The 11,454-nt window shown below is 34.1% G+C and overlaps 1 protein-coding gene across 1 annotated transcript; it reads right to left on the bottom strand.

Moving 5' to 3' along the window:
• Positions 1–458: 458 nt before the first annotated feature.
• DNAJB4 (DnaJ heat shock protein family (Hsp40) member B4) lies at positions 459–10,048 on the bottom strand. The gene is made up of 3 exons (XM_068540162.1): positions 9,577–10,048; positions 3,093–3,661; positions 459–1,710 (listed from the first exon to the last, which is right to left on the bottom strand). Exons 1-3 carry the CDS (start codon positions 9,785–9,787, stop codon positions 1,477–1,479), a joined length of 1,014 nt encoding a protein of 337 aa, XP_068396263.1. The 5' UTR covers positions 9,788–10,048; the 3' UTR covers positions 459–1,476.
• Positions 10,049–11,454: the final 1,406 nt, after the last annotated feature.

Below are 11,454 nucleotides of genomic sequence, written 5' to 3'. Positions count from 1 at the left end.
ACTATCGTGGCCTCTCTTGTTGCGGAGCACAGGCTCCAGACGTGCAGGCTCAGTAGTTGCGGCTCACGGGCCTGGTCGCTCCGTGGCATGTGGGATCTTCCTAGACCAGGGCTCGAACCCGTGTCCCCTGCATTAGCAGGCAGATTCTCAACCACTGCGCCACCAGGGAAGCCCCAAGGGTAAACTTTTTAGCAGGTGAATTATATCTCAATAAAGTGGTAAAGTATGTGGTGATTAAAACCTATGTATTGAATTTCTAAAAGAAGATAATATTCTGCTGAAAGGTGATAGGGTCCAATATACCTTGTATACCAATCATCCTGAAAATCACTTTTGAACCAAAAATATTGGTTCAAAATATCATTCTTACTATAGCTATAAAACAGAAAACAGAATAACTTTTTAAACGTAAATATATTTTAAAAATTAAAACACCTAAGAATGCAATCTATACATATGAAAAAGTAAAATATTTATATGCATAACAAGTAGTAGCAACATCATTCATAAGCAGCAGTTAGTGTTTATTTTCCCCATATTTTGGTTTAACACCATAGTGGTAGTTTATTCTTTTTAGGGAAATTGCATATGGTACATATAGCATATTATTATGAGTAAGTTATAGAAGGCTGTGTAATTGGAAAATTAATTCCAAGTAACAATATTTCCTCTAAAAACACATTTATTATCAAACAAATTATTTTTAACTAGTGGACAATAAAATGTACCTATAATTTATTAAGTCCAAGATATATACTCAACTTGCATAAAATTATATATGGCATTTTAAAAACAACCTATTTCTAAAATATCAGTAATTCAGGCCAATTGGGATTTCCACAGGAGATAAATTGCCATTAATATCCTTTTTATGAAGAAAAGGTCTGCCTTAAGAACATTACAACTATGTTATTAAGAAATGCTACAGCATACTTTAAAAATCAAAATGGTGAAACATATGTATTAGGATATTCTTTTATGGGTACCAGCCCTATAGCAGCATTTCATATGGTGACTTTAATCTAGTTAACCAGATTTCCAAGTGACTTGGGTTTTTATTTTCTAGAAATACCTATCACATGTATAGTTTCGTTAAGAATTTAAATTTCCATTATAAATGAGAACCTATCATACTGATAATGTAAAGATATAAGAAATAAAGTACTTGGATATCCTAGTACTTTATTAGAAATATATCTACTAACTCCACAGAAACAAGTTTTACATGTAAGCAAAATACTAAAATTTTCTGATTCGGGAGAAATGAAATAAAATACAGTGAATGGTTTTCTCTTCTTCTCTAACTGTAAAAATCCCTTTTGCCTTTTTATTTGACCCGTCTCTATTCATGCAATTTAATGAACCCTCGAAATAATTTACATGTCTTTATACAGAATTCACATCTACATCAGTAAATGGCCAGTCCTTTTATATTTTCAGTGCCTTATCAAAATATGGGTAACAAAGTTTTTCATTCTATGAGGCAGGAAGATGTTTCCTAAGTACTTCTTTGGATGATGAGGATATAGTATCTGGGAAGGACACCTCAAATTCTATTAGAAGGTCACCACGTTGCTCAGGATTTTTTGGAAACGGTAGCCCATATCCGATAATTCTTCGCCTCATTCCAGGTTTCACAATATCATTTATTGTCATAGGTATGGTTCTTCCATCCATTGTTGGCACATTAAATGAGCAGCCACACAATGCCTAAAATGGACCAAATAAAATTAACAAACTTCAAAATGTAAAAGTCTAATCAAAAATATTACCAGCTGTAAAGGACGATACCTCTAAGGCAAATTTTTAACCTCCAAAAGAATATCAATAATTATAAGACTTTTTCCACATTAGAAAGTCCCTTCAGGACACACATAATCAGACATTTTACAAAAGAAGGAAAGGAGAAGGGGAAGGAAAAGAAAAGAAAAAACAGAGGAAAGAATGTCTTTCACATTTCCCTGGAATTAAGTGGATTGCTTGAGGCTGCTATTACAACATTCAAGGTGCAGGGATGGAATGGGAGAAGAGAAGAGGGAGAAATTCAGGACTAGAAAGAATAAGATAGGAGCAACTACAAACTTCTCTGGAGGGAAAATGTTAGGACAAGAAATATACTTTTTGTTTTAGTCAATAAATATTTACTGAGTACCTACTATATGCCATATAATCCTGTTAGAGGCTGAGCATATAGGGACCATGAACACAGACCCCACCTCAAGGAACACACAGAGAATTCAGAAGCAAACTAGTAATTATAATACAGTATAAAGTTGGCACAGAAGTATGTGCAGAAGTCTTTTGTGAGAGAAAGGGCACCCAACCTACCCCCTTAGCTTCAGGGGTTAAGTTTGGGGTAAGCATTGGACCAGTAGCAGGTGTTGAGGTAGAGTGAGGAACAGCAGTGTTCATAGAGTACAGCTCAGACAATGACACAGAGGTATACAAGATAATAATACATCAAACCTAGGGAAATGCATATACATCGAGGGTTAGAAATCAGATTAAAAACAACCTTTTATTTTAAGATAAAGAGTTTAGACATTATGGTAGATGCTATGTGGAGTCATTTAATAATTTTAAGCAGGGAACTGATATGGCCTTATTTGCAGGATTACAATCCAATTTGAGAAATCGTGCTTAAAAATAGAACAAATACGAACTAATGTATTAAAGCAGTACCCTCATAAATTATTTTGTCTTTTAATACTTTTTTTGTTATATAATTATTAACCCAAGTTAACAATTTTGGAAAAATCCTATACATGGACTAAGGTGATGAGGTTACAGTGCAGATCTCATAAACCATACTTGTAAAAAACAGAGTAGAGTTAATCCAGACTAGGCCTCATAGTATATAATTCACTTAAAATTGTCATTTAAATTGTTAGTATAAATAACTAAACTTAGAAAGTATAATCTTGTCCATAAATGAGGTATAATAGTGGTACTACCTCAGAAGGTTCTTATGAAAATTTTAAAAATAATGTGTAGTAAACATAAAATTAATGTTAGCTATTATTTAGATAAATGCCCTAAGATCACATGCATAATTCTGTTTGGTTTCAGAATCCTATGTCCTACCAACTTACCTCTCGTAAACTAATTCTAGCAGTATAAATTATATTTGATCCATCCCTTTTGAATTTTGGGTGATCTTTATCTTTAATGACAAAAACAATGTCTGCTGGAATACTAGTTGGTGTTTCATCTCCTTCCCTTGGAAAAGTAATTTTGGTACCTTCTTTCCACCCTTTTTTTATCTCGATGGTGAGAATTTTGTCCTCAGTTCTATAACTCCTTCCATCAGGGTTTAACCTTTTTCGAGAAATCTTCATCCGTTTGGTACAACCACTATATATTTCTTCAAGTGATACTCTAAGTTCATGAATAACTGGAGGATCTTGTTTGAGGCGGGATGGCCCCACAGAATTCCTGTCTCTTGGATATCCATTCATGCTGAATCCAAAGGCGCTAAAAGGATCTCCGTCTACTTCCATTTCATCAGAATCTCTACCACCACCCATCCGTCTTCCAAAGAAAATTTCAAAGGGGTTGGAACCTCCGAAAAATGCTGCAAATGTGGCATGAGGATCGCCATGAAAGGTGTACCGGAAGGTACCTCCTTGTCCATCAGTACCTCCTGCTCCTCCTTTCAACCCTAAATGAAGAGATAAGCATGATTAGAAAAATGCTTACAACTCTTGAAAGTTAAACTTTCAACAACTGTATTACTAATAAACTTTGGCTAACTTAGGTTGCTATTTATTAATATTGGCCTGAAATGCCATTATAACTGAATACAGAACAGCTATATAACTTCCAATCATTCTACCCTAAGTTAAATTTTTATCTTTCAAATTCTTCCAAACCCCATCTTTAATGATAATTTATTCCTGAGTCTTTGTTCCACAGGTAAAAAGAAAATAAATAAAAATCGGGAACCTCTTATCTCATAAGCTACTGGTTTGATAACCTGAAGTATATAAATTTAAGTTTTTAAAAGATGTCATTCAAGGGGTGGGGGAGGGAAGAATTGGGAATTCGGGATTAGCAGATGCAAACTAGTATATATAGGATGGATAAACAACAAGGTCCTACTGTATAGCACAGGGAACTGTATTCAGTATCCTGTGATAAGCCATAATGGAAAATAATATAAAAAAGAATATATATATAACTGAATTACTTTGCTGTATAGCAGAAACTAACACAACATTGTAAATCAACTATACTTCAATAAAATAGAAAAATAATCCTGACTAAGTTACCATTTTTGGCAGAGGAAGGAAGGGCTTTTAGGGAAAAGCCAAACCCATGATGTAATAACTTAAATTGTTATTCTTTCTTTTCATGAGTCCATTATAGGTCCAAAACATTTAGATTTTGTCTTGTAGAGGGTTAGATTGGGCAGGCTAATTCACTCACTTTATTAACTCTGTTAAATTACTATACTTTATATGTGGGAGGAAAGATGAAGTGATTGAAATAATTTAGCATTGGTTTAATTACATTGGAAATGACCTTGAGTTATATGATATATATATATCATTTTTAAAAATCTGCCACTAGCTTTTTTTAACATTTGGAGTTATAACTATACCACTAAAATTTATAAAAAGAAGTTTTGGATGAGCTGTGTGTTAAAAGTTCTTGTCTTGCTTGTACTTGTCATTCTGATTCTACAAGGCATATCCCTGAGTGTTATTTGGATATATCATTCAATACATATATTGACAGTTTTCAAATTGTTAGATTTTGTGTCTCCAGATTTCTATTCACGGATGAAGGTAAAAATTTAAACATCAGCTGACACTGTTGGATGAAGTAGAGTACATGTATACCTTTTAGTGGAAGTTGCCAAATAGAATAAGACACGTAAAACTCTGTGAAATCATGCTGAGTGACTTCAGTAGAATTTTTTATTATTAAATTTCTCATATATGTGTATGTGTGATTATACTTTATATTGTTTTTGCTTCTGCCTTTTCTCAAATATCTTGACACTCAAAAGACATTTTAAAGTTTATTTTTGGAGACTTTAAGAATTAGTTCATTCCCTTTATTCAGTAAACATGAGCGCCTGTCATTTTCAGACCTGTATGCATGAGCAATGCAAAAATGAATAAAATGTATTTCTTGCCCTCAAATTGGTCACTGCTTGAATATCCTGAGAAGAGTCCCTGAGAAGATTCACACACTGTCTGAAGTGACGTTTATCAAAGCTAACAGCCAACAATGCAGCTTTGACACTAAACAGTCAACTACGTATCCACTATGACTGAGAAAAATCCTACCAAAATTCACACCAATACAACATGAATTATTAGGCAAGTATCACTTGCATTGCCCGGCACTTGAATTGTAACAAGCCTGTCATCAACTACACAGTCAACTCTTTACTACATACATTCTGACTGCTCATGGAAAATTTTCATATTCAGCTAGATTCCCTCTGCTATCCAAAATTTTTTCTAGACAACATCATCACTCGTGTGAGCAAGAAATGCACCCCAGAGTCAACATTTACCTATGCTGTACCGACAGCTATTATTTAAAAAACAACCAATCAACCAATTTGCAATCCAGAAACAATTATGTGTCTGGGATACTATCCATAACAATGATATCCATTAGTTAGTTGACTAAAAGTTTATCAAAAGAAGCAGCATTGGAGAAGAATTAGGATTTCAAAGAAAAAAAATTATAGGACTTTAAAAACTTTCTTTAAGGAGATCTAATATGTAAAAACCCAGATTTATAACAATACTTACAGAGCTAACTAGCATAACGAAATTCTTTAGACAGCTTTGATTCATAAAAATACAATTTACTCATTTTTAAAAATATATAGTAAATAAAAAGATTCAGTTGTTTAACTATATAAAGAACAGAAGCTGCAAGCTAGTATAAAGATTAATATACTAAACACAAATTTGATCATATAAATACTACCTTTCAGTATTTAAGTTATTGAGTAAAACATAAACAATAAAGAAGGCATAAGAAAAAGAAATGTTAGGAAACTAGACTACCATGAAGATGTGTTATTGAAAATCTTTTTTTTTTTTTTAAGTCTTTTAATATAAACTTCTGTTGACATCACAGAACAATTCAGAACTAAACCTAAAACTTTAGGGGAGAGACTGGATCAAAATCCAATTTTCAATTTCTGTAGTTCTATGTTGTTTTCAAATGATTCAACTATGGAGAAACGTCTCCATATGGAAAAATAGTTTTATTTATTACATACAATAAAATTAACCCATTGTAAATATACAGTAGTTTTAGTGAAGTTGTAGAATTGTGCAACCATCACCACAATCCAGTTATAAAACATTTCCATCAACCCAAAGAGTTCTTTCATTTCTATTCGTAGTTAATCCCTGCTCCCACCTCTAGCCCTAGGCAACCACTGATCTGCTATCTTTCTCTATAAATTTGCCTTACCCATGCATTTCATATAAATGGAGTAACAGAATATGTAGTCATTTACATCCGACTTTTTTAGCGTAGTTCATGAGGTTATTCCATTTAGTAACATGTTTTATTAAATCAGTCCTTTTAATTGCTAAGTGGTATTTGTGTGTGTGTGTGTGTGTGTGTATATACATATATACCACACTTTATCCATTCACTAAAAGATGATACTTTCGGATTTTTTCATTTGGGGCCATCACAAATGGTGCTGCTGTGAACACTCACGTACATGTCTTTCTATGGACCTATATTTTCATTTCTCTTTTACAGATTCCTAGGAGTGGAAATGCTGGGTCATATGATAAATTCAAAACATCTCTATTTTTATCCAACCTTTAAAAAACCCGGAATTTAAAATTGTGGATATTAGAGGGGCTTCCCTGGTGGCTCAGTGGTTAGGAGTCCGCCTGCCAATGCAGGGGACACGGGTTCAATCCCTGGTCCGGGAATACCTCACATGCCGCGGAGCAACTAAGCCCGTGCGCCACAAATACTGAGGCTGCGCTCTGGAGCCCACGAGCCACAACCACTGAGCCCGTGTGCCACAACTACTGAAGCCCGCGCGCCTAGAGCCCGTGCTCCGCAACAAGAGAAGCCACTGCAGTGAGAAGCCTAAGCACCGCAACAAAGCGTAGCCCCTGCTGGCCGCAACTAGAGAAAGCCCGCGAGCAGCAACAAAGACCCAACGCAGCCAAATAAATAAATAAATAAAATTTAAAAAAAAAAAAGAAACACAACCAAGTAGATATAAAAAAAATTTAAAAAAATAAAATTGTGGATATTAGAGATTTTCAAAACACAAATATACTGGGATCACTGGTTCTGTTAGGTCCTAAATATATAAATAAGCATGTTCAACTCATACAATTCTCAGTTCATGGTTCCTTATTTCCACAGTCTCAGGCCTTGCAAAAGAATGCAATAATTGGGGGAAAAAAGTATATCAGGTAAATTATTAATGGCCCCACAGTCCTAAAATTATTGTTAAGTTACTTCTAGAGAAACACAAAGGGCTATGGAACCAGGCCTGCAGGCACAAACAGATCAATGACAGGCAAAGACACAAAAATATTTTCCCACATTTTAACAGTATACGTAACGAGGTATTTTAAATAAAGGATAAGCAAATATAATGCTTTTCTGTAAAGGAAGATAATTTCTAAAACATAATCGAATAACTTTAACTGTATTTTAAAGTAACATAACTAGAGAATGGTATTTCTGAATAATATATTTCAATGCTTTAAAAAACTTATTCTTCCCTTACTATTACCTCTATTGCTTATATCAATTACCTGAGTCAAGAACAAAAAAAGATTTGGGGTACACAGATGATCCTGTTCTAGTTTTTTTTTAATTCACTCACTGATGATGCTCAGTAAAAATCAAACTGGAGAAATATCACCCAAGAAAAACACTATTAAGAGGTAATATTAAGCCAAGAAAAATGTATCATTTGGTGACCTGAAAATTCTGCAAATATCCTTAGTAAACACTGAATCTTATGGTTTAGTTATAGACAGCTTTGAGCTATTTGTGAGATGTGAATTAAATCAGTGGATATTTGCTTTTTCATGGGAATTTATTGTGTTACTCCATGTTTGTAGATTTCTTTACAAAATTACAAAATAACTTCTTCAGAAAGAGTAGTATATGGTTAGTAGTATCTCAGAATCCTGCTTAGCTTTTGAGAAGAACCAAATCATAGTATTTTGAGTAGTATGGCCATAAGGAACCCACAGGATTGAACTGCCCACTATTTGCTTTTTTCAATATTTACTTTGTAAGAACCTGACACTGCAGGTCCTCATCACACCAAAACTGGCAGCAGAAACTGCAATTGGGGGCAACTCAGATCAAAAACAAAAAACAACAACAAAAAACCCTCTACACAATCACCCTGCTTATCTAAATTTAATGTTTTAACTCAAAATAAGCAGTCGCTACCTCACTATACTTTAGGATATATTTCTAATTAGGAAAATTTAACATTAAATGCAATAAAGGAAGCAAAAAAACCCAAAAAAAGTTTTCATAACTACAATGATTTTAAAAAGAACATCTGGGGAGAAAAATTGGCAATAAAACAACTTAGTCCTGATATAAAACATTGAAAATCCCAGAACCTGTAGAAATTAAAGTGTTGTTGTTAAATTAGCAATTTAAAATAGTCTTACTTTATAGCTACATTTATATGGAGATGATGGACAAACACTTTAAAATCCAGAATGATAAAAGGATAATCTTCAATTATTCCCATTTACTGTATTCAACTAGTTTCTGATCTCACAATCCAAGAAACAAAAGTGTGGCAGGGAGAGGAAAGGGAAGTTATCATGCCTTCCTCTATACCTAGATAGTAAAATTTAATTTAAAAGAAATAATGTTACCTTAAAGTAAATCAATAATTGTTCTAACTAGGTGGCCATTTTAGGTCAAAAATTGTATTTCTGAGATCTCATTTTCTTGGCACACAATTACTGTTTACAATTAAGCTAAAAACTTGTTCTGGTATTTTATGACATCAGGAAAATTCTTTCCTCTCCAGGCAGAATGCCAAAAACAACTACAGCTAAATGCCTGGGCCTTCGGCTTCTCAGGGAGACGATTCTGTCCTGTTTAATTTAAACTAGCTTTGCCATAAGAAAGGCAAAAAACTTCTTTTGTTTTCGTGAATAAAATATAAACTACCCAGAATTTGAACTGCCAATCTTAAGATTTTAAATGACTGAAGAATCTTCATTGGTTCTGACAGAAAATTCATTAGAAAACAAAACAGGTTGCATAAGACTTTTGACACAATTTCTTAATGATTATGGGCATTTAAGGTTTCTTTTCAAATATAATGTTAACATTATAAATCTAATGGTAGAATATACATATTACAAAATGTCAAAATCCAAAAAAAGGCAAACACATTTCATTCATAGCTATGTAACATTCATTCATATGATCAGAGATGAAATCTTGTTTTCATCCATTATTTGTCTTTCTACTTTTGAAATGTCAGAGAATTTAATTTAATAACCAGAAGGCTGAGAGAGAAAAAAGAGAGACAGAGCTGGAGAGACAGAAAGATGTACACTGAATACTTACCTTCCTCCCCAAACTGATCATATATTTCTCTCTTTTTAGGATCACTCAATACTTCATAAGCTTCTGCGACCTCTTTAAATTTTTCCTCTGCCTGAGGAGATTTGTTCTTGTCCGGATGAAATTTGAGGGCTTGTTTTCGGTAAGCCTTTTTAATATCTTCATCTGAAGCTCCTTTTTCAATTCCCAAAATGCAATAATAGTCTTTCCCCATTTCGAATGCCTTGAAATGAACTTAGATTCCCTTTGTGAAAGAAAACAGCGTCCCCAGTCTTAGCAATACAATGATTCTAAGAAAAATAAACCAAGCTGGGTATTTTAAAAGTTAAAGCAAATCAGCAATTCAGCTTCGCTGTCTTAAGGCAGCAAGCAGACAGTGTCTCTGTATTTAATTCCTTCCCCAACAGCTCACTTACAGATAAATATACACTACACAGGAGACGGCCTCCTTCTAGATCCTCCCATTTTCACTACGTGTCTCTGTACTTTCTAGAACAGCAAATGCTACAGGACGTCACTTCCCCAGCTGCCTCTAGTCAAAGTATTGAGCTAGGTTTTCTCCTCCTCCACGATTAACTATTCATTTTCCTTCTGGCTCTACCATTTTTATGTCCTTTTTAAGAGGCCAAGTGGATTAAGAAACCAATATTTCAGCACAGAATGTCATAACTACACATTTATTTACTCCATTCTAGGTAAAAAAGCAACAAAAAAATCATTATAGCCATTAAGTATCTTACCATTAAAATAAGTTAAAGTTATTATACAAATAAAAATACTTATTTTAGGTATTTTAATTTCAACTTCAAGTTATTCAAATGTAAGATATACAATACTAAAATATGGTTTGTTTAAATTAAAATTGTCAAATAATTTGTGTCATTTTCAAAATTCCTAGGGTCTATCAATCAGAAATGCCAGGAATTTGGCATTGTAAAAGGTTACATATCATAAATATCAAAAGCAAGGCTTTAAAGTCAGTAAAGGACTTAAATATGACTTTAGCTGATGATTTTAACTTTTTTTTTGTAGTATACAAGAGTTAATAGTTCAGGCAAACTAATAACTTCTGAAAGCTTCATATCTGATTTTAGTTACTTCAACTAAAACAGAATGAGATCTGCCCTCCCCACTCCTAGGGTCACTATTTAAAGAATTCTTGTGCTGCTTCAGGAAAGACAGGAGAAAGTATCAGGTTACAGACAGTAAAAACTCATGTTTCTTTTAAGACTTTAACTGGATCAGCTTAAAATCTGGATATGCTATTTATGAGGCATAATATGAGAGACATTTTTTCTTTTAAAAACACATTTTCCCTAATTATAAATATAAATACTCATTGAAGATTTTGGAAAACACAGAAAGAAAAAAGAATAAAATAAAAACCTTACTGGGCTTCCCTGGTGGCACAGTGGTTAAGAACCTGCCTACCAATGCAGGGGACAGGGGTTCAATCCCTGGTCCGGGAATATCCCACATGCCGCAGAGCAGCTAAGCCCGTGTGCCACAACTACTGAGCCTGCACTCTAGAGCCCGCAAGCCACAGCTACTGAGCCCGTGTGCCACAACTACTGAAGCCCGCGTGCCTAGAGCCCATGCGCTGCAACAAGAGAAGCCACCGCAGTGAGAAGCCCGTGCATCACAATGAGGAGTAGCCCCCACTCGCCCCAAGTAGAGAAAGCCTGAGCGCAGCAATAAAGACCCAGCGCAGCCAAGAATAAATAAATAAATAAATAAGTAAAAAACAAAACAAAACAAAACCTTCCTATCATACCACTTTAGGTAATCCCTGCTAAATGTTAGTGTGACATACGAAAATGTCAAAAGAATCGTACAGAGCACTGTATTGAATATCTTAAGTCTGTAAGAATTAAAAGAAAA

This window comes from Eschrichtius robustus, chromosome 3 (genome assembly GCF_028021215.1).
Source record: "Eschrichtius robustus isolate mEscRob2 chromosome 3, mEscRob2.pri, whole genome shotgun sequence".
Lineage (NCBI taxonomy): Eukaryota > Metazoa > Chordata > Mammalia > Artiodactyla > Eschrichtiidae > Eschrichtius > Eschrichtius robustus.
Note: the sequence above shows the minus strand (reverse complement) of the source record. Positions and strands in the feature narration are given on the sequence as shown.

Bases quoted from the DNA above. Each gene is read 5' to 3' on its own strand.
- DNAJB4 (XM_068540162.1), bottom strand. From the start codon at position 9,787: ATGGGGAAAGACTATTATTGCATTTTGGGAATTGAAAAAGGAGCTTCA. The intron at 3,662-9,576 runs GTAAGTATTCAG...CTCTTCATTTAG, and splicing joins TGATCAGTTTGGGGAGGAAG to GGTTGAAAGGAGGAGCAGGA. The intron at 1,711-3,092 runs GTAAGTTGGTAG...GGTCCATTTTAG, and splicing joins CTAGAATTAGTTTACGAGAG to GCATTGTGTGGCTGCTCATT.